A 22361-nucleotide genomic window follows, 5' to 3' on the forward strand; every position below is an offset into this window, starting at 1 on the left:
CCACCTCTCGTCCGTAAACACGCGACAACACCTTGGCGTAATTATGACAGTCAACGCAAGTGCGGAGATTTTTTATGTTTCTGATCGTCAAATCGAAATTAATATCATCCTTAAATACTAAATTAAATATAATTTTGTAGTGATTTTCTAATTTCATCTCTAGAATCAAATTAAATAAATTTTAATAAAGTTTTAAGACATAATTAAAATTAAAGATACGGATTCGATTAAAAAAATTAAGGATTAAATAAAAAAAATATCATAATTTTAACTAAAAATTAATGATTAGAAATTACTTTAAGAATTCAACTATATTATTTAGTTAGAGTACTTATCCTTTTCATTTTTATTTGAGATGGGATAAAAAAATTTATATCATGTAATCAGGACCGCCCAAACTCATTAGGGGCTTTAAGCGAATTAATATTTTGAGGTCATTCGATGATAATATTAATCTGAAAATTCGGAATTTTTTTTATATTAATAAAGAGAAATCCTAATCTTTGAGTTATATTTTGCTGGATTTAAAATTTTGGGTCCCAACTCGGGAGCATTCGATGAATCAGGCTATGGCAGACCCAATCATTTGCTTTGAAATATGATTTCCTTATACCGATTTAAAAGGAAGCGTGTGTGACTGTACGAATATGTGATGCACTGTCTATTGTTTGCGTAGACGAATGTTTCTTGATCAATATCTTTTGGAAAGCCATGGAAAATCCTGATGAAACTCAGAATGAGCCTCGATTTACCTGCGAAAGACCCATGATCGAGCCCGGATTGACCAGCAACGGACCCAGTACCGAGCCCTGATTGACCTGCGATGGACCCCGAACAAAAATCCACCACTCAACTATTATCCAACGACGTACCTTATCGTTTTTGTCATCCCCGTTTCAAAGATATGGCACCTTTTTAAAAAAATTGCCTCTGCATTTAAATAGCTAACCAAATAATACCTGTGAACTTTGTAATTTCATTCCTCGTAAGTAAATCGTTGACATTTTATTATTTCAACTATTCAACAAACCAAAAATTTGTCCCATTTTACAAGAGGACATTGGTGCAAAGAATATTGTATACACAGGTGATCAGTATTTCTTGAAATAAATATATAAAAATAAAAAATAAAATACTCTACCAGTAGTCATTGCAAGAGCAAAGTCCGTCCCGAAAATGATGAATCCGCCGATTTCGATCTCTAAAGACGACCTCTCGATCGTAAACCCACGAGAAAGCCTTGGCGAAATCGTGACAGTCGACGCAAGTGCGGAGATTTTTGGTCACTTTGATCGTCGCCCCGGGACGAGTCGAGAGAAGCCCGAAAGCGATTGCCAATTTCTCGCCGTGCAACTCCGACGACACGTAAAACTCATACCCTTTGATCGTCTTCTTCAGCTTCCGTACGATCTCCCCGAGCGCCCAATAGATCTCGCGCGACCGCGGGTGCGAAATATCGGCCGCGACGAACTCGTGGACCTCTCCGTCGACTTCGATGGCGCTCCGCCCGCGACCGTCACCATCGCGTTTTTCTTGACTTGCTTCCTCGCCTCAAAAGTCTTGTCCCAGTCGCCGGCCGACGAATAGGCTTGCGACAGCACAGCGTAGTTTCCGCCTTCTTGGGCCTCGATGGCGACGAGACGAGCGACCGCCAGCTCAGCAAGGTCGACGCAGCCGTGGAGCCTACAAGCCCCGAGCAAGGCTCTCCACGTGCTGGGATCGGGGTTGAAGGTGTTTTTGTTATATATTTCCTAGATTTTTTTGTTATTATTACTATTATATATATATATATATATATATATATATATATATATGTATTGTTTAATAAACACGATTTTATATGGTGTATATATTCCTCAAAGTCAACTTTCTTTATGTATGTCGTGTGGTAAAAAAAAAACAAAAAACAAAGTAAACTTTGTATTAAATTAAGTAAGCACCATAATTACTATGCCGTTCTCTTAGGCCTTGTTTGGTATGAGAGAAAAGAGGAGGGATGGATTATATAGGAGAGATTTGGAGGGGTGGATTATACATTTGCTTTGTTTGGTAGGAAGAGAAAAAATGGAGGGATGGATTTGTATCCGTGGGACCCACCAAAAAACTTTCCCCTCCATTTTGGAAGGATTGTAGAAATCCATAGCATTTTATTCATGAAAATTACATTTATAATATTTATTGATACAATTTCATAGTATCTAATTATTTTATACACAATTTATTTTCTAAATTATTTTGGATGTGAAACAAAAATGAGTAAAAATTAAACATAATTTTAAAATTAATGTTATATACTTTTATTTATGTACCTTGATTATATATTTGATATGTAGACAATATAGTTATTTTACTCACATATTTTACAATATATAAATATATATTAAATTGTTCAAATTATTTTTGGATAAATTACACAATTTGGTCTCATATAATAAAAGAGTTATTAATGTCATTAGTATAATAAAAAATAGTCATGTTTTTCTTTATTATTTATACCAAACAACAAGTGGATGGATTTTAATCTTTCTTCTTAACATACCAATCAAGTTTTTTGAAAGATACAATCCATCCATTTATTTTCCTTTCATTTCCCTCCACTTCAATCCCTTCTTCCATATTTCCCTCCTCTATACCGAACAAAGCCTTAGTATTGTCTTTACCCATCCCTTTCTTTTTTTCCTAAATTTTCTTCTCTCTCCAAATATAAGACGAATTATACGTTCACACTTAAGACTCCAAATGAAATCACGTGGAAAGAAAACCCAGTTTCATTCGCACATCCCGAGAAACGTATTATCATCGTTTTGACAATATAAAAGAGTGGACGACCTTTATAACGGCCTAAGTATTCGGGTCAAGTAAATAAAACAAAATATAGCTTCTTTATAATAGAGTTTCACCCACCTAGAGAAGCGTATTAACATCGTTATTACACTTTAAAAAGCATTGACGAAAATTATAGCATGGCCTAACTATACTTTAAAAAGCGTATTACGGGGTCAAGTAAATAAAACAAAGTATAGTTTCTTTATAGCGTCCTTGACAGGGCCGGCCCAATGATTGTTGAGGCCTTAAGCGAAACATTAAAACGAGGCATTACAAAAATAAATAAATATAAAATTCAAAAGTAATAGTATGACTTTTTTAAGAGCAATTTTTAACATTGTCTTCTTAAATTAAAAGAAAAAAAAAAGAGAAAATGTTTTTGGGTTCGTGATTTTCGGTACCCGTCTTTCCGGAACGGCAATACCGAGAAAATCGCCTCTGATCTCCCACCCATGGGCTGTTGAGTCCGTTACGGCTCTGTCTACCATCGATCGATCGGTTTGTTGAATTGTTGAGCTATTTTGTTGAATCAGTGCTAATTCGCGAATCAGTTAATTAATTAACTAATTGAATTGAGTTAGAATAATTAATTAACTGATTGGTTGAATTAAGAATTAGCTTAGGTTTTGATTTTTTTTTTTTGTGAGTAAAGTTAATTTACTAACTGACTGAATTAGGAATTAGGTTAATTAATTGAATGCTTTGAATAGGAATTTGAATGCTTTGAATATGAATTAACTCAAGTTCTGATTTTTGTAAATTTTTTGTGAATTTCCAATCCAAACATTTAGTTAATTAATTAGCGTAACTCAATTCAGTCTGTTAATTAATTAACTGATTCGCGAATGGTATAATTGTCTGCTAAGAAAAAATGGGCTATTTGCTTAATTAAATGAAACTTAGGTTATTCCCCTAACAAGAAGTGTAAAATGGGCTAATGACAACAAATTTCACATAGTTTATTTTATAAAAAATTCGAGGCCTTTTTTCAAAAATATGAGGCCTTTTTTTTAAACCTTTTTCACAAAAAATTTGGGGTCTTAAGCCTTTGCTTAAGTGGCCTACCATTAGGGCCGGCCCTGGTCCTTGACAATATATATTCTCATTTCAAACAAACATATAAGCAGTGCTAGTAATATATAATGGAAACACCTACTTCGATCGTCAACGAGCGTTTGGACGGAAAAAGCAACTATGAGAAGTGGAGTATTCAGTTGCAGACTTACTTGCAGGGTCGGGATCTTTAGGACACCGTCGTTGACTCCGGCGTCAAAGGCGGCAAAGCTGAACTCTTGTCGGAGCAGAAAAATGCGTTGGCTCGTCACGCCATTCTCATATCTTGCGCGACAGAGGCGTTTCTTGTGATAAAGGACATAAGCTCGGCGAGGCAGGCTTGGGCTGCTCTGCAAGCTGAGTACAACAAGAAACCCACGAGGCCGAGCGCCGAGGATAGACAAATGGACAAATTGGTACATCTCAAGACTTTTATAAGGAAGGCAAATGATACATCCCGATCGGGGTTGACTTCCATGCAGGTTATGAGCCGGTGGGCCTCGTCGAGAAGCCCGGCCCGGCCCAACATGTCGACCATGATTCCGTAGTGACGAACGCTCCGAGTCACCCCAAACTCGGCGCTCATAAGGTTGAAGAACGACGTCGCTTCGTCGACCAAACCCATTCGGCTGCAAGCCGAGAGGACCGCCGAGAATGTCTGCTCGTTCGGAGACACGCCGGCTTTTTCCATCTTCTGGAACGCGGCTACGCTTCCCTCCCGCGGCCATTCACGCCAAACCCGGAGATCACCGCGTTCCACGAAATCACATCCTTTCTCTTCATTCTCCGGAACACTGCAAGAGCCTTTTCCAAGTGGCCGCACCGAAAATACATCGACACGAGAGCGTTGTTCACATTGGTATCGTCCCCGAATCCGCGCTCCTCAAATGTAACGGTGAATCCTCTCTCCGAGTTCGGGGCGTGCAGCTCCGAGCAAGCTTGGAGCCCAAGCAAGAATGAATCTCTGTTGAGCTCACACGCATCCTCGCCGCGCCACATGGCCTCGAAATGAGCCAGCGCATCCTGGGCCCGGCCGTTCCTGAGATAGCAAGAGATCAGGACGTTCCAAGTGACGGTGTCTCTCTCAGGAATTTCGTCGAACATGTTGTGCACGTCGGAGAACCGGTCGCAACGCGAGTACAACTCAGTCAGCGTAGTGAGCAAGTGAGAGTCCGATCGATGCCCGTCTCTCACGACTCGCGCGTGGAGTTGAACTCGTTCGGCGTCGCATATCACGGTACAAGCGTAGGCCTTCGAGGGCTGAATCGGTGGCAGAGTAGGCTCTGATCATGGCGTTATAGTGGAGACAACAAGGCCAAGCAATGTGGTCGAAGAACTTCCGGGAATAACTCTGGCCTCGCAGTGCCAAGGAGTGACAAAGGAAGGCGAGGCAGAGCGCGGAGTCGGAGAGGAGAGAGGAAGAGACTATTCAGGCGTGGATTTGTAGCAACTTGGAGTGTTCTGAACACGAGTTTATGAGAAATACCAAGTACTCGATGCCTCTTTCCCTTTGTCTTCGTCGTTGTTGCTGGGCTTTAATGATGAGAGTTGTGTTGAAGGACGAGAAACGATTCTTCATGATCCTTGTCGTTGCTGTTCTAAGAGAGAAAAGGGGTTTCTTCATGATTTCCTTCAGCGTCATACGTCGATAAAATTTCCCAGACGTGAAAAAAATTCCTCCATACAGAGAATGCTGCTCATTCCTCCTCGCGCGGTCACTACCTATCACTGGTCTCGCTGTCGTCGCTGTGGATCAGATTCATATCCTTCAAGTCCTTGGCGCACAAGATGTGGACCCCACACTTCCTTGGAGGGCGAATTCGGCAGTCTTTGTCAAGGTCTTTCAGCCAGAACCTGAAGGAGGCCTCGACGGCGCGGCCATGGAGGTGACTGTAGTCGAAGTGCTTGTACCACATCACCACACTTTTCCCCAAAGAATCTTCTAACCCACAGCCGCGTTTCAACGCATCAACCGCCGAAAAAACAGCGGTCGTTTCGGGCCAAGCCTTGTCTATTACTTTGAACTCGATTTTGTAATAAACATCTGTTAAACGGCCCTTGCCGTGACAGACGGTGCACAATGCAAATCCCATTATGCCCTCGTCGCGCCAGTCCTCTCGGAGCGGAACCGTCACCGAAATCGACTCGGTTGTGTAATCTACGCATTGGAAGTCGAAAAAATATGGAATGTTACTCCCCGGGAGAACAGCCGTCACCGCAGGGAGCGTTTTGACCTAGATGTAAGATTTTGGCACAATACTTATTTTTCTATGCTTTTAATTGTAGAATCTTTGGATTATTAAAAAAAGATATATATTAATAAAAAAAAGGGGGATTACCTCACATTTAGCTGTTGCGTAGAAATGAGAGGCCATGTGCAAGAGTTTGAGTTGGAACGCGGTTATAATGTTGTCTTGTGACCGCTGATTCAAACGCAAACACTGGTCAAACCGCGTAGTATCGAAAGTGCTGCACGTAACTTTGTGAGAACGATGCCAGAATCTATTTCTTGTCCTTTCATAAAGTCCTTGTCCGCACGACACTTGCACCACTTCCTCTAGGGAACTGCATCCCTGAGCATTGAGGTGTTCGAGAGTGTACGGAAGTTCCGATATGCGTTGGATTTTCACACAACCCTTCAGCCAGAGATGTGTCAACTGCAAATCACACAAATCTCCCACAGACTCGAGATTTCTGCAGTAGCCCAGGTTTAGCCGCTTGAGATTGTTTAGATTCCCGATCGACGAGGGAAGGCACGTAATCTCACAGAACAAAAGCGTAAGCTTTTCCAGAGTAGTGTTTGTTTTTGTGATCTCTGGAAGCTTCGTCAATGACGAACATGAGGACAGATCGAGATCAACGAGAGACACCAGATCAAAGATGCTCTCTGGCAAGCTCTTCAGTCTTGTGCAGTCGCGTAAAGAAAGGGTTTTGAGGAGGTGTAGTTGAGATATGCTTCGAGGAAGACTCACAAGCTTTCTGCAGCAACCGAGTCTCAACTCGGAAATAGTGTTTATGTAACCGATAGACGATGGCAACTCCACTATTAGAGTACAAGATAAATCCAAGGTCACTAGACTTGTGCTTGCTATCCACGGCAAGGTCGAGAGTTTAGGGCAGCCTTGAAGGGAAAGGGTTTTCAGTGCTCTTGCATCAATGCTCTTAGGGAAGCCCAAGTTATCGCAGTAACTAAGATCGAGATATGAAAGCCTGTCGAGCTTTCCAAAAACATCCCAACAAACTTCAAGTAACCCAGAGCAGCATTTGAGAATCATAACCTCGAGATTTGGCGCGAGAGAGAGATCTGGAAGGTGACGGAGAAAGCTGGAGCTTGTTAGATCAATACTTTTAAGGTTGACTAGTTCCTGTATCAAAAATATATGAATAATGAGCACTTTAGAGAGAGAGATTTGTATATGAATAAACTCGGCAACATAGATTTTTTCTTTTCGTCTTTAATTACAAACCTGTGTTCCCTGCCATAGTTGCTCGAGTTGGCTACCGATGAGCTCGAGTTCTACAAGATAACGTGCACTGAAGCCTATTGGTAATGATTTTAGAGGGTATTTGCCCCACTTGAGATATCTAAGTGACTCGGGAAAACATTCGAGTGCCTCTACTCTCAATTTAGAAACTCCCGACTCAGAAAGTTTGTAGGAATGAAAATCATAGGGAATACTAGATATAGAAAGAAGCCTCAACTTCTTTATCCTCTGAAACACTCTTGATTTCATGTGTAGATGTTCCTCGAGGCTTAAGGCGTCTAGAAATATCCCTTCAATTAGAGCACTCCCCTAAAACAATCACACAGTTTATATGATTTTCTTTCCATCATCGAAGAAAAAAATAAAGCAGTAGTACTTACAGTGTCGTTTTCGAACACATGATATGCATGTTTAGAATTCCAAAGCCTACTACGTTCACCAGGTTCTCCAGATTCTCGGCGTACAATTTCCCAACCCATTTGTTGCATCAGATCATGCATGTCAAGACTGTTGGTCTCACCATTTAAGGTTATCAGAGACTTATCAATGAGAGCATCTATTCCTATATTCGCAAAGAGGCCAAACCCTTCTCTTCCTGTAGTCCCGTGGAAGTCACACTTATTTAATATGCTTTCCACAAACTCTCTTTTCCTTCCCTTGAAGAAGCACGCGATGTCAAGAAATATCTTCTGCTCGGTTTCGCCAAGCGCGTCGTAGCTTATTTTGAGTTTCTCATAAATACCACAATGGGATATCTCCTTGAGCTTGTCCAATTCCATTTTCCAATTATCTATGCACGGGTTGCGCATAGAACGAAGGTGTGAACCGAAAACCTTTATGGCCAACGGGTTTCTTCCAACATACTCCACAACATCCTTCACGTACTCCTCCGGGAATAGATTCTCTTTGTCAGTCTTCAAACGAAATAGCACAAGGGCTTGTTCAAGACTTAAGACATCAACCTCGTATTTAATGAAGGTTGCTCCATCAATGTCGGTCCCCCGAAGCACTGCTTCGTCTCTAGTGGTTACGATAACGCGGCTTCCGTTGCCGATATGATCGCCGATTAAATATTCCAACTGCTGTTTTTCGCTTATGTCATCCAGAATGAGCAGAACCTATTAGAGTATTAGAATTAGTTCTTTTCTAGTCGTATTCGAGTATAATGAATATCAGCAAACACCAGACATACAATTTATAATAGAAATCCAAGTAATACCTTTGTCCGGTGGAGCCGATCTTTAGTGTGGTTCGGTACCGGACTCGGAAGGAGTGATCCAGAATCCAACTTCTCGTCCCTTAGTAACCTAGCAATAAGTTCGTTTCGCAACCTCCCTAACCCGTATTTCTCAGACGATTCTCTAACATCTTTCAGGAAGTAGTAGCTCTCAAATTCGGTAAAAAGCCGAGACAACACGGCTTCAGCGATGGTTGTCTTGCCAACACCACCCATTCCCCAAATACCTATTATTTGAAGTCCCGGCACTTCGGACATCAACAAAGATTTGATTTTTCTGAAGTGATTTTCCATTCCAATCAGGCCATCAAAATTATCGATTTCAACTGGAATTGCAGGTTTGTTTAATGTATTCAGAATAGTGTTCAGAATGTCCTCGACAAGCGCTGGCTCGTTCCTGTACAAGAAAGCCTTAATTATCAGTTATTTAATCAGCTGTGTTTTCAGCTAAAACTGACTGACTTTGTGCAATTTACTGGAAGTTATATATAGAACCAAAAACAGGAAAGAAGAATCAATATATAATCTAAACTAAATCCATGGAAAATACAGAAATATACACGTATACATAATAACCTGAATTTTGCTAAATGGTTGGATGCCGAATAATGCGAACCAGATAAATTCGCCGATGCTTCCAAAGCAGACCTCCACTCTTTTATGGTGTCCTTGGTGTGTTTGGGATTCTTTTCGTGTCTCTCGAAAGAATCTCTGTAGCTTCCCTGGTCCTGTTTCCGAACATGCGATGGATCTACTTCGAAGAAGATGGGCAAAACGACCTGACCGAGTTCACGGCGACATCTGTGAATCTGAACAAGCTCGTTCAGACACCATGATGACGAAGCGTAGTCTTTTGAGAAGACCACCACCGAAATCCGAGATGCTTCAATGGCTGCCAAAAGCTCCTTCGTGATCTCGTCGCCTCTCTCGAGGCACTCGTCGTCGATGTAGGTTTTGATTTTCTTATGATTTAAAGCTCTGTGGATATGAGCGGTGATGCCGTGGCGTGTATCTTCGCCTCTGAAACTCAGAAACACGTCGTATTTCTTGGGCGACGCCATGGAAGAAAAGAGAGTATCTCACTTAAACAACAAAACAAAGACTAAACAACAAAGATACCCGAATTTAATACTCAGTTTCTCTCTCCTGCTCGGTAAAAAACCCTCTCCAGAAGCATAAAAGTTTCAGTAAGGCTTGGGCGTGTTTGAGCCGCCGCCGTCCCCTCCGGGGCCCGGACGCTGCTGCTGCGGCAAGCTCCGTCCTGGGGGGGAGCCCTTCAAGCTCTCTTTTCCCTTTCCTGCAAGTTTTTTTTTTTTCTTTTCTCTTTTTTGAACTTTTTCAGATCTGGTTCATTCCTTCCGATCCAGCCTATGGTTTGTTCCGGCAGCCTCTCCGAGATGCGCAGCTCCGCCGTTCGTCATCGTCTGGGTCTGCTCCTCGCAGCTTCGCAGCCCCCCTCCGCCGCTCCTCTCGGGATGTGGGTTTTGGGTGGCCGGTCGTCGTTCTCCGGCGTCGGAAGCTCCGCTCCGCCGCTTGTCTCGGGCTTCCGGCTGGGGGTGTCTCGTCGCGGTGTTGGAGCTTGTCATTCGGAGTTGCGCTCCGCCGCTATGGGTACTGGATTTGGATTGTTGTTTGCTTCAGATTTGGGTGTATTTAGTTTCTGTTGGTACTTTGTTTTAGGTAATATTATGTTTTGGTTTGGAGTTGGGTTAGCCATCGTTCAACTTTCCGCTCGGGGAACTCTGTTAGACTTTTGTCTATGCAGTCAGAAGATTTGTCTTCTTCCTGGTCGATGGACCACGTTTGGTTGGATCTCTCCACCATCCATTCAGGGATATCTGAAAGAGCTTGATGTTTGCTCTATTCGCATTGTGCGTTCTGTGCACAAACTGGACTTTTATTTGCATTTGGCGTTGACATTAGCGTTAGCGGTTGATCTTTTCCGATCGAGGTTCCTTTTGTTCCTTGAATCAAGGAAATCTAAAACTGTATCTTGGGTGTGTTACCCTTAATCTAATAGATGGCCCCGAGCCCCTTTTCTCAAAAAAAAAAAAGATTAAATCAGCAATTTTGTTGGAACCGTAATGATGCGCTCAATATTATTAAACAAGTAAAAACTCCCGTTAAAGTTAAATTGGGTTACGTAGCTAACTAGCCACGTACAAACTTAAATTTTGATAAGTAGCCATTAATAGAAATTAACGTTATACAAATATCTAAAATATAACATAAATGAACTTTGCCATGTCAGATTCGTACAAACTTAAATTTTGATAAGTAGCCATTAATAGAAATTAACGTTATACAAATATCTAAAGTATAACAGAAATGAACTTTGCCACGTCAGGTTCCGTAGTTATATCTGAAATATTGGCTAAATAACTATTTTAACGTTTCAAGTGACGTATAGTCCGTTATAATTTTCTTATAAATGAACTTTGCCACGTCAGATTCAGTAGTTATATCTAAAATGTAAGCTAAATAAGTATTTTAACATTTCAAAGGCGTAGTCCGTTATAATTAATCAAGCCAAAGCAGCATATACCAGAGATGCAATATGAGTTTTTACTGTAGGGGTGGCAATTTAGTCCGGACACGAAACACGAAACGGTTACGACACCATTTAAAGCGGATTTGGATCTTAATAAATGGGTCGGTTCTTAATTGGATCAAACATGCTAACACGATTAAATAATGGTTCAAAACGACACGATTACGGTAACACGATAAAAAGCCGATTAACACGATTATTAAATGGTCGACACTAAACACGATTACGACCCGCACGAATATGATCCAATTAACACGATTACGAGTAATAACACGATTACGATCCATTTAAACACGATTAATATTATATATGTAAAATTATAAATTTATAACTATAAACATAAAATTATAATTATAAACATAAAATTGATATTATATAATAAAATAAAGTATATTCGTATAAATATCAATTCACGTATGGTAATATATAGTCAATAGTATACCAACTGACTTAACCGGAGCAATAAGAATCACAATTCATATCGAGCAATCAAAATTACTATAGTATCATAATAACGTATTAAATTCAATTTTATTTGATTTCAATTTTAATTCAATTCATATCGAACAATCACAATTCACAATCACAATAACTATAGTTTCATAATAATGTATCATATTCAATTTTATTGAATTTCAATTCATATTGAAAAAATCACAAGTTAAAATTGACAATCACAATAACTATTATCTCATAATAACGTATCATATTCAATTTTATTTTATTTCAATTCAATTCAATTTATATGGAACAACAATCACAATAACTATATCTTATAATAACGTATCATATTTAATTTTATTGGATTTCAATTCAATTCATATTGAAAAATCACAATTCAAAGTTGACAGTCACAATAACTATAGTCTCATAATAACGTATCATATTTAATTTTGTTTTATTTCAATTCAATACAATTCATATCGAACCATTACAATTCACAATTCACAATCACAATAACTATAATCTCATAATAACGTATTATATTCAATTTTATTTGATTTTAATTCAATTCAATTCACAATAACTATCATCTCATAATAACGTATCATATTCAATTTTATTTAATTTTAATTCAATTCAATTCACAATCACAATAAATATCATCTCATAATAACGTATCATATTCAATTTTGTTTTATTTCAATTCAATTCATATCGATCAATCACAATTCACAATTAACAATCACAATAACTATCATCTCATAAGAACATACCATATTTAATTTTATTTGATTTTAATTCAATTCAATTCTCAATCACAATAACTATCATCTCACAATAACGTATCATATTCAATTTATTTGATTTCAATTCACAATCACAATAATTATAGTCTCATAATAACGTATCACATTCAATTTTATGTGATTTCAATTTCATTCAATTCATATCGAACAATCACAATTTAAATTTGACTATCACAATAACTACAGGCTCATAATAACGTATCGTATTCAATTTTATTTTATTTCAATTATAGTAAAATGACTTATTACCTCTATTTGTTTTAAATTTGCCAAATTTTTTGTGTGAAAAAATAAGAAAAGAATAAAGGAAAAACAAAAGTATTAGTTAGCCACGTGACTCAGTCTCAACGTATCGGAAGTTAGTGCAAAAAGAAATAGGACAATTCTAATCTTATGAATATTATGTTTTTGATAATTATATCGCAATTAATTGAGCCCGAATGTCTAAACACGGTTAAATACCCATTTAACACGACTATTAAATGGTTTAATTTAAACGGTTATGGATCTGTAAAAAAAATAAACGGTCGGATTTGGATCTAGATATCAAACACGATTAATAAATGGTCAGATTTGGTTCTAACAATTATTTATGCAAACACGATTAACACGACACGAACACGAAATTGCCATCCTTAGTATTTAGTGAAGGAAAGTAAAAATACCTTTTTCTCCGAATTCGCAATCACAAACCCGAGCGTTTCAAAATCAGCTACATATCAAACGAGGGTGAGTGAAACGGAAGTAAAGAAATTGAACCAAACTGAACTGAGGCTGAGTGAAGACGCCATGGAAGAAAAGAGGAGCAGATCGGTGATTTTGGTGGAATATATGAATCTACTTAGTTTGATTTGCAAGTATTATCGGAAAATATCGTAACAAGGGAAAGCATTGACTAAAAGCAAAGCCGTGTTGTTGAATAGTAGACACTTTGACTGGTCACACCACACGGATAGGAATATACATGGAACTATCCCCTGTAATGTGAGATTTATATTTTTATTTTAGCAGATATTAATTGTAAGAATAGTCTATACAGATAATTATCCCCTACTTTTCATTGGATTAAGTATAATAAAGTAATAAATGCTCTACCAATAGTCATTGCAAGAACATTGTCCATGTCGAAAATGATGAATCCGATTTCGATCTCTAAAGACCACCTCTCGTCCGTAAACACGCGAGAAGGCCTTGGCATAATTGTGACAGTCGACGCAAGTGCGGAGATTTTTGGTGACCCTGATCGTCGTCCCGGGACGAGTCGAGAGAACCCCGAAAGCCATCGCCAACTTCTCGCTTTGTACCGATTTTGCTTTGAAATATAATTTTATTGTACCGATTTCAAAGAAAGCGTGTGTGACTGTACGAATATGTGATGCACAATCTATTGTGTGACTGTACGAATGTTTTGGAAAGCCATGGAAAACCCTGATGAAACTCAGAATGAGCCTCGATTTACCTGCGAAAGACCCATGATCGAGCTCGGATTGACCAGCAACGGACCCAGTACCGAACCCTGATTGACCTTCGATGGACCCCCGAACAAAAATCCACCACTCAGCTATTATCCAACGACCCTAACCCGAGTCACGCCTCAGGGGTTGCTGAGAAATTCCCTCGTGGTGAGTATAATACCGATTATGATAACAGTCTTCAAACAACATCTTTTGGGACTGAATAACTTTTTAAGCTTTGTTGACATATGTTGCAATTCTGAGGTATTAATGCTCTTAAGCACAGGGTTTTGATGTTTATTGATCAACTTACTTATTTCTGGCCTGAATGTAAGAAGTTCAATATCTGACACAACAGATGGGAAAAAAAAAATTTGTGCCAATAAAACAAAGTTAACAACAGACGTACCTTATCGTTTTTTTTATCCCCGTTTATGGCACCTTTCTAAAAAAATTGCCTCTGCATTTAAATAGCTAACCAAATAATACCTGTGAACTTTGTAATTTCATTCCTCGTAAGTAAATCGTTGACATTGTATTATTCCAACTATTCAACAAACCATAAATTTGTCCCATTTTACAAGAGGACATTGGTGCAAAGAATATTGTATACACAGGTGATCAGTACTTATCCTTTTCATTTTTATTTGAGATGGGATAAAAAAATTTATATCATGTAATCAGGGCCGCCCAAACTCATTAGGGGCTTTAAGCGAATTAATATTTTGGGGTCATTCGATGATAATATTAAGCTGAAATTTCGGAATTTTTTTAATATTAATAAAGAGAAATCCTAATCTTTGAGTTATATTTTGCTGGATTTAAAATTTTGGGTCCCAACTCAATCGGGAGCATTCGATGAATCAGGCTATGGCAGACCCAATCATTTGCTTTGAAATATGATTTTCTTATACCGATTTAAAAGGAAGCGTGTGTGACTGTACGAATATGTGATGCACTATCTATTGTTTGCGTAGACGAATGTTTCTTGATCAATATCTTTTGGAAAGCCATGGAAAATCCTGATGAAACTCAGAATGAGCCTCGATTTACCTGCGAAAGACCCATATGATCGAGCCCGGATTGACCAGCAACGGACCCAGTACCGAGCCCTGATTGACCTGCGATGGACCCCGAACAAAAATCCACCACTCAACTATTATCCAACGACGCTAACCCAGTCACGCCTCAGGGGTGGCTGAGAAATTCCCTCGTGGTGAGTATAATACCGATTATGATAACAGTCTTCAAACAACATCTTTTGGGACTGAATAGCTTTTTAAGCTTTGTTGACATATGTTGCAATTCTGAGGTATTAATGTTCTTAAGCACAGGGTTTTGATGTTTATTGATCAACTTGCTTATTTCTGGCCTGAATGTAAGAAGTTCAATATCTGACACAACAGATAGGGAAAAAAAAATTGTGCCAATAATACAAAGTTAACAACAGACGTACCTTATGGTTTTTGTCATCCCCGTTGTAAGATATGGCACCTTTTTAAAAAAATTGCCTCTGCATTTAAATAGCTAACCAAATAATACCTGTGAACTTTGTAATTTCACTCCTCGTAAGTAAATCGTTGACATTGTATTATTCCAACTATTCAACAAACCAAAAATTTGTCCCATTTTACAAGAGGACATTGGTGCAAAGAATATTGTATACACAGGTGATCAGTATTTCTTGAAATAAATATATAAAATCCTAGCTCCATATTGGTTGAGAGATATGGTGCTCAGCGGTTGGTCGTGCTTAATTTTTTTAATTTTTTTTTTAAACGACTCTATATAAACATGGCATTAAGCCTAATTACAAAAGCGACGTGCGAGAGCACAGCCGGACCGTGTCTTACCTCCCACAAAGAACCAGGAGGCCGGTCAAAATAAAAGAAACTTTACAAAAGCATGGAGTGAAATAAACTCGGTCAAATTTCCATATAGCATTTTTTGATTTTCTCGCACTAAGCATGGAGTGAAATGTTGGCATCCCCGTTTTTAGCCCATGCTAGTTTCGACTTTAACCTTGTTATCCTCTCTTCATTGGCGAGAATACCGTCGAGCTGCCCTTTCAAGAAGGCCCTTTCGACTCTCTTTTCTTCTGTCCAATCAGGACCGGCCTCTTGTCGGTCTAGTCTGCCAATCTCCCTTTCAATTCTAATTTTTCCCCTATCTTTTTTTCTTTTCGCCGACCGCCCAACCCTTGATTTTCTTTTTTAAAACTTGCAGTTTTCCAGTGATCCTGTGACCTGCCCATCCGTCCGTTGTCGCTTCCAACCACGAAGTAGCAACCAAGTCCTTGAATTCCGGATGATCCAGCCACTCGTTGTCCAATCTAAAGGGGCCCGGCCCCCATTTGGCCAGTTCGGTGTTGATCGTAATGGGGAAGTGATCTGAGACACCCCTTAATTGAACCTCTTGTGAGCAGTACGTGAAGATGCCCCTCCATCCTGGCGTAAAAAGAAACCTGTCAAGCCGTGAACATGCTGGATTTTCCCTGAAGTTTGACCATGTAAATTCTCCATTTGAGAGCGGGTGATCCGACAAAGATAGTTCGGAAATGATCTCGTTGAAGATTCTCATACTCCTTCTCGCTGTAGTAGGTTCACTTCTCTCGGCTGCGAATCTGGTTACGTTGAAGTTCCCCCCGAGACACCATCGAAGACCACATATCTCTCCTAGACCGGCCAACTCATCCCAAAAGTCAGCCCTCTCTGTTGAACGACACGGCCCATAGATCCTTGAAAACCACCACAGAAGTTCCCCGTTCTCTATCTTAATTGATACCGTGAAGTCTCCAATCAAACTTTCCGTTACCCTCACTTCTCGAGTCCCAAATGATTACTATACCCCCCGAAGCTCCCATGGAGCGTAACGAAACCCATTCTTTGAATCTGGAGCTCCATACGCCGCCTACAAACTTCCTATCGATTTTCATTTTTTTTGTCTCTTGCAAAACTACGATGTCCGGGTTTATCTTACATACCACCGATTTTATACCTCTTCGCTTATCGGGATGACCCGTCCCTCTGACGTTCCACGAAAGGATCCTCATCTAATATCCATGTTCCTCCTTGAGTTTTTTGGTTTCCCATTACTCATGTTAAAATCCAGTTTCCTTAATTCTCTTTTTTTCTTTTTGGACTTTCTTGGGCTGCTTTTCCGCTGACTAGATCCCCGGCCATGCTTGGAGTTACTTTGCCGCGGAGCACGCTCACCACTACCTGTATTGGGAGCCATAAGAATCGATGTGGATAGGATAGGAGATACCTAGGAATTTAGGTTGGGTTCGATGTGCGGATAACCATCAGAGGAGGCCGTCAAAGAGCCGAGCCCAAGCATTTCGGCGATGCCTTCCAAACACACTGAGTATTCCACGCTAATAGTGTCCTCTGAAGAACGAGGACTCTCCTCGGATGATCCTTCCTGGACGATAAACCTTCGACATTTCATGAGGCTGTGTGCGGGATTTTTAGATGCAAACCTCCTCGGATGTAAACCTTTTCTATGGCACATTTCTATGACATCTTCCAGAGAGCATAGAGAAAAGTTTTTTTTTTTTAAGAAACTCAGGTTTCTCGAATAGTTTGTATCTCCTAGAAGTCCCTGCCCAATCTCATCACACACTATGAGCATTACCTCACACGAGTTTCTCGAATCCAGATCCTCGGTCCATCTTCGGCGTCACCCTTCCTCTCTCCTCCAATAAAAATTCGACACATCATTGGCTCTTTTTAGTTCAACTCCTCTGTTTCTTCATACCTCACTCCGTTAGTAACATTTTTGGCGTTTCATCACCCCCACATAAAATTTCCCAGACTTGAAAATTCCTCCTCGTACAGTTCTTCTAGAATGCTGCTCATTCCTCCTCGCGCGGACGCTTCCTATCACTGATCTCGTTGTCGACGCCGTGGATCAGATTCATATCCTTCAAGTCCTTGGCGCGCAAGATGTGGACCCCACACTTAGTTGGAGGGCGAATTTGGCAGTCTTTGTAATGGTCTTCCAGCCAGAACCTGAAGGAGGCCTCGACGGCGCGGCCATGGAGGTGACTGTAGTCAAAGTGCTTGTACCACATCACCACATTTCCCCGCAAAGAATCTTCCACCAAGCCACCGCCGCATTCCCACGCATCAAACGCCGAAAAAACAGCGGTCATTTCGGGGCAAGCCTTGTCTTTTACTTTGAACTCGATTTTGCAATAAACATTTGTACAACGGCCGTGAGAGATGGTGCACAATGCAAATCCCATTATGCCCTCGCTGCGCCAGTCCTCTGGGAGCGGAACCGTCACCGAAATCGACTCGGTTGTGGAATGTTCACACTGGAAGTCGAAAAAATATGGAATGTTACTCCCCGGGAGAACAGCCGTCACTGCAGGGAGCGTTTTGACCTGGATGTAGGATTTTAGCACAATACTTATTTTTCTATGCTTTTAATTGTAGAATCTTTGGATTGTTAAAAAAAAATAATAATAATAAAAAAAGAGGGGATTACCTCCCATTTAGCTGTTGTGTAGTAATGAGAGGCCATGTGCAAGACTTTGAGTTGGAAAGCGGTTATAATGTTGTCTTGTGACCGCTGATTCAAATGCAAACACATGTCAAACCGCGTAGTGCTGAACGTAACTTTGCGAGAACGATGCCAGAATCTATTTCTTGTCCTTTCATAAAGTCCTTGTCCGCACGACACTTGCGCCACTTCCTCTAGGGAATAGCAAAGCGAAGCATCGAGGTATTCGAGAGTGTACGGAAGCTCCGATATGCGTTGGATTTTCACACAACCCTTCAGCGAGAGATGTGTCAACTGGAAACCACACAAATCTCCCACAGACTCGAGATTTCTGCAGTAGCCCAGGTTTAGCCGCTTGAGATTGTTTAGATTCCCGATCGACGAGGGAAGGCACGTAATCTCACAGAACAAAAGCGTAAGCTTTTCCAGAGTAGTGTTTGTTTTTGTGATCTCTGGAAGCTTCGTCAATGACGAACATGAGGACAGATCGAGATCGACGAGAGACACCAGATCAAAGATGCTCTCTGGCAAGCTCTTCAGTCTTGTGCAGTCGCGTAAAGAAAGGGTTTTGAGGAGGTGTAGTTGAGATATGCTTCGAGGAAGACTCACAAGCTTTCTGCAGCAACCGAGTCTCAACTCGGAAATAGTGTTTATGTAACCGATAGACGATGGCAACTCCACTATTAGAGTCCAAGATAAATCCAAGGTCACGAGACTTGTGCTTGCTATCCACGGCAAGGTCGAGAGTTTAGGGCAGCCTTGAAGGGAAAGGGTTTTCAGTGCTCTTGCATCAATGCTCTCAAGGAAGCCCAAGATCTTGCAGTAGCTAAGATCAAGATATGAAAGCCTGTCGAGCTTTCCAAAAACATCCCAAGGAACTTCAAGTAACCTAGAGCAGCATTCGAGAATTATCACCTCGAGATTTGGCGCGAGAGAGAGATCTGGAAGGTAACGGAGAAACTTGGAGCTTGTTAGATCAATACTTTTAAGGTTGACTAGTTCCTGTATCAAAAAATATGAATAATGAGCACTTTAGAGAGAGATTTGTATATGAATAAACTCGGACACATAGATTTTTTCTTTTCGTCTTTAATTACAAACCTGTGTTCCGTGCCATAGTTGCTCAAGTTGGCTATGGATGAGCTTGAGTTCTACAAGATAACGTGCACTGAAGCCTATTGGTAATGATTTTAGAGGGTATTCCTCCCACTTAAGATATCTAAGTGACTCGGGAAAATAGTCGAGTGCCTCTACTCTCAATTTAGAAACTCCCGACTCAACAAGTTTGTAGGAATCAAAATCATAGGGAGAACTAGATATAGAAAGAAGCCTCAACTTCGTTATTCTTTGAAACACTCTTGATTTCATGTGTAGATGTTCCTCGAGGCTTAAGGCGTCTAGAAATATCCCTTCAATTAGAGCACTCCCCTAAAACAATCACACAGGTTATATGATTTTCTTTCCATCATCGAAGAAAAAAATAAAGCAGTAGTACTTACAGTGCCGTTTTCGAACACATGATATGCATGTTTAGAATTCCAAAGCCTACTACGGTTACCAGGTTCTTCAGATTCTCGGCGTACAATTTCCCAACCCATTTGTTGCATCAGATCGTGCATGTCAAGACTGTTGGTCTCAACATCCAAGGTTATCAGAGACTTATCAATGAGAGCATCTATTCCTATACTCGCAAAGAGGCCAAACCCTTCTCTTCCTGTAGTCCCGTGGAAGTCACACTTATTTAATATGCTTTCCACTAACTCTCTTTTCCTTCCCTTGAAGAAGCATGCAATGTCGAGAAATATCTTCTGCTCGGTTTCGCCAAGCGCGTTGTAGCTTATTTTGAGTTTCTCAAGGATTTTATTATGGGGAATCTCCTTGAGCTTGTCCAATTCCATTTTCCAATTATCTATGCACGGGTTGCGCATAGAACGAAGGTGTGAACCGAAAACCTTTATGGCCAACGGGTTTCTTCCAACGTACTCCACAACATCCTTCACGTAATCCTCCGGGAATGGATTCTCTTTGCCAGTCTTCAAACGAAATAGCTCAAGGGCTTGCTTGAGACTTAAGACATCAACCTTGTATTTAACGAAGGTCGCTCCATCAATGTCGGTCCCCCGAAGTGCTGATTCGTCTCTAGTGGTTACGATAACGCGGCTTCCGTTGCCGATATGATCGCCGATTAAATATTCCAACTGCTGTTTTTCGCTTATGTCATCCAGAATGAGCAGAACCTATTAGAGTATAATTAGAATTAGTTCTTTTTTAGTCGTATTCGAGTATAATGAATATCAGAAAACACCAGACATACAATTTATAATAGAAATCTAAGTAATACCTTTGTCCGGCGGAGCCGATCTTTAGTGTGGTTCGGTACCGGACTCGGAAGGAGTGATCCAGAATCCAACTTCTTGTCGCTTAGTAACTTAGCAATAAGATCGTTTCGCAACCTCTCTAACCCGTATTTCTCAGACGATTCTCTAACATCTTTCAGAAAGTAGTGGCTCTCAAATTCGGTAAAAAGCCGAGACGACACGGCTTCAGCAATGGTTGTCTTGCCAACACCACCCATTCCCCAAATACCTATTATTTGAAGTCCTGGCACTTCGGACATCAACAAAGATTTGATTTCTCTGAAGTGATCTTCCATTCCAATCAGGCCATCAAAATTATCAATTTCAACTGGAATTGCAGGTTTGTTTAATGTACTCAGAACAGTGTTCAGAATGTCCTCGACAAGCGCTGACTTGTTCCTGTACAAGAAAGCCTTAATTATCAGTTATTTAATTAGCTGTGTTTTCAGCTAAAACTGACTGACTTTGTGCAATTTACTGGAAGTGATATATAGAACCAAAACAGGAAAGAAGAATCAATATATAATGTAAACTAAATCCATGGAAAATCCAGAAATATACACGTATACATAATAACCTGAATTTTGCTAAAAGGTTGGATCGCGAATAATGCGAACCAGATAAATTCGCCGATGCTTCCAAAGCAGACCTCCACTCTTTTATGGTGTCCTTGGAGTGTTTGGGATTCTTTTCGTGTCTCTTGAAAGAATCTCTGTAGCTTCCCTGGTCCTGTTTCCGAACATGCGATGGATCTACTTCGAAGAAGATGGGCAAAACGACCTGACCGAGTTCACGGCGACATCTGTGAATGTGAACAAGCTCGCTCAGACACCATGATGACGAAGCGTAGTCTTTTGAGAAGACCACCACCGAAATCCGAGATGCTTCAATGGCTGCCAAAAGTGCCGGCGTGATCTCGTCGCCTCTCTCGAGGCACTTGTCGTCGATGTAGGTTTTGATTTTCTTGCCATCTAAAGCTCTGTGGATATGACCGGTGATGCCGTAGCGTGTATCTTCGCCTCTGAAACTCAGAAACACGTCGTATTTCTTGGGCGACGCCATGGAAGAAAAGAGAGTATCTCACTTAAACAACAAAACAAAGATTAAATCAGCAATTTTGTTGGAACCGTAATGACACGCTCAATATTATTAAACAAGTAAAAAAATCCCGTTAGCTAAAAACAAATCTGTAACCCATCATTTTTTTTTCTTTTTCTGCTAACTAAAATAAAAGGAAATGAAATTAATCCAGCCAAAACAGCATATACCAGAGATGCGATATGAGTATTTAGTGAAGGAAAGTAAAAAATACCTTTTTCTCCGAATTCGCAATCACGAACCCGAGCGTTTCAAAATCAGCTACATATCAAACGAGGGTGGGTGAAACGGAAGTAAAGAAATTGAACCAAACTGAACTGAGGCCGAGTGAAGACGCCATGGAAGAAAAGAAGAGCCCTGTGATTTTGGTGGAATATATGGATCTACTATTCTACTTAATAGTACTAGTTAGATTTGCAAGTATTATCATATAAGTGGCAATCTTGAAAATATCGGAACAAGGGAGAGCATTGACTAAAAGCAAAGCCGTGTTGACTTGTTGGATAGTAGACACTTTGACTGGTCACACTCACACCTATAG

General features: G+C 40.2%; 3 protein-coding genes and 2 non-coding genes across 7 annotated transcripts; 2 read left to right on the forward strand and 3 right to left on the reverse strand.

Annotated features, from left to right (window-relative positions):
* Positions 1 to 991: 991 nt before the first annotated feature.
* On the reverse strand, positions 992 to 13248 carry LOC149384259 (TMV resistance protein N-like). Of its 3 annotated transcripts, XR_016301654.1 has the most exons (8): positions 13068 to 13248; positions 9178 to 9683; positions 8584 to 8998; positions 7745 to 8482; positions 7347 to 7673; positions 6219 to 7244; positions 4053 to 6113; positions 992 to 1713 (listed from the first exon to the last, which is right to left on the reverse strand). XR_016301654.1 is itself a non-coding variant. In XM_089628333.1 (7 exons), exons 2-7 carry the CDS (start codon positions 9660 to 9662, stop codon positions 5598 to 5600), a joined length of 3507 nt encoding a protein of 1168 aa, XP_089484459.1. In that variant the 5' UTR covers positions 9663 to 9683; positions 13068 to 13248; the 3' UTR covers positions 3785 to 5597. The 3 variants fall into 3 exon arrangements, 2 of the variants coding, with proteins under 2 accessions (XP_089484459.1, XP_089484460.1); XM_089628333.1 differs by lacking the exon at positions 992 to 1713 and having other exon boundaries at positions 3785 to 6113; XM_089628334.1 differs by lacking the exon at positions 992 to 1713 and having other exon boundaries at positions 5946 to 6113; positions 6224 to 7244.
* Positions 4585 to 5521, reverse strand: LOC149384260 (pentatricopeptide repeat-containing protein At3g47530-like). Its single transcript, XM_089628013.1, has 2 exons — positions 5366 to 5521; positions 4585 to 5139 (listed from the first exon to the last, which is right to left on the reverse strand). The coding sequence occupies exons 1-2, from the start codon at positions 5519 to 5521 to the stop codon at positions 4585 to 4587; spliced, it is 711 nt and encodes a 236-aa protein (XP_089484139.1).
* A 785-nt stretch (positions 13249 to 14033) lies between the features above and the next one.
* Positions 14034 to 14124, forward strand: LOC149384261 (small nucleolar RNA SNORD96 family). The gene has a single exon (XR_016301938.1). It is a non-coding gene; the product is annotated as a small nucleolar RNA SNORD96 family (small nucleolar RNA).
* A 957-nt stretch (positions 14125 to 15081) lies between these two features.
* LOC149384262 (small nucleolar RNA SNORD96 family) lies at positions 15082 to 15172 on the forward strand. Its single transcript, XR_016301940.1, has one exon. It is a non-coding gene; the product is annotated as a small nucleolar RNA SNORD96 family (small nucleolar RNA).
* Positions 15173 to 15427: 255 nt separating this feature from the next.
* On the reverse strand, positions 15428 to 22199 carry LOC149384263 (TMV resistance protein N-like). Its single transcript, XM_089628332.1, has 7 exons — positions 22034 to 22199; positions 21300 to 21803; positions 20707 to 21121; positions 19865 to 20602; positions 19467 to 19793; positions 18351 to 19367; positions 15428 to 18246 (listed from the first exon to the last, which is right to left on the reverse strand). The coding sequence occupies exons 2-7, from the start codon at positions 21782 to 21784 to the stop codon at positions 17713 to 17715; spliced, it is 3516 nt and encodes a 1171-aa protein (XP_089484458.1). The 5' UTR covers positions 21785 to 21803; positions 22034 to 22199; the 3' UTR covers positions 15428 to 17712.
* Positions 22200 to 22361: the final 162 nt, after the last annotated feature.

Source organism: Urtica dioica, chromosome 10, assembly GCF_054948205.1.
Source record: "Urtica dioica subsp. dioica isolate 48M chromosome 10, U.dioica_male_clone48M_v1_H2, whole genome shotgun sequence".
Classification (NCBI taxonomy): Eukaryota; Viridiplantae; Streptophyta; class Magnoliopsida; order Rosales; family Urticaceae; genus Urtica; species Urtica dioica.

Bases quoted from the DNA above. Each gene is read 5' to 3' on its own strand.
- LOC149384259 (XM_089628333.1), bottom strand. From the start codon at position 9,662: ATGGCGTCGCCCAAGAAATACGACGTGTTTCTGAGTTTCAGAGGCGAA. The intron at 8,999-9,177 runs GTTATTATGTAT...TTTCTTGTACAG, and splicing joins AACCATTTAGCAAAATTCAG to GAACGAGCCAGCGCTTGTCG. The intron at 6,114-6,218 runs GTAATCCCCCTT...TCTTACATCTAG, and splicing joins ACGCAACAGCTAAATGTGAG to GTCAAAACGCTCCCTGCGGT.
- LOC149384260 (XM_089628013.1), bottom strand. From the start codon at position 5,521: ATGACGCTGAAGGAAATCATGAAGAAACCCCTTTTCTCTCTTAGAACA. The intron at 5,140-5,365 runs GTATTTCTCATA...CCACCGATTCAG, and splicing joins AAAGAGGCATCGAGTACTTG to CCCTCGAAGGCCTACGCTTG.
- LOC149384263 (XM_089628332.1), bottom strand. From the start codon at position 21,784: ATGGCGTCGCCCAAGAAATACGACGTGTTTCTGAGTTTCAGAGGCGAA. The intron at 19,794-19,864 runs GTAAGTACTACT...TGATTGTTTTAG, and splicing joins ATGTGTTCGAAAACGGCACT to GGGAGTGCTCTAATTGAAGG. The intron at 18,247-18,350 runs GTAATCCCCTCT...TCCTACATCCAG, and splicing joins ACACAACAGCTAAATGGGAG to GTCAAAACGCTCCCTGCAGT.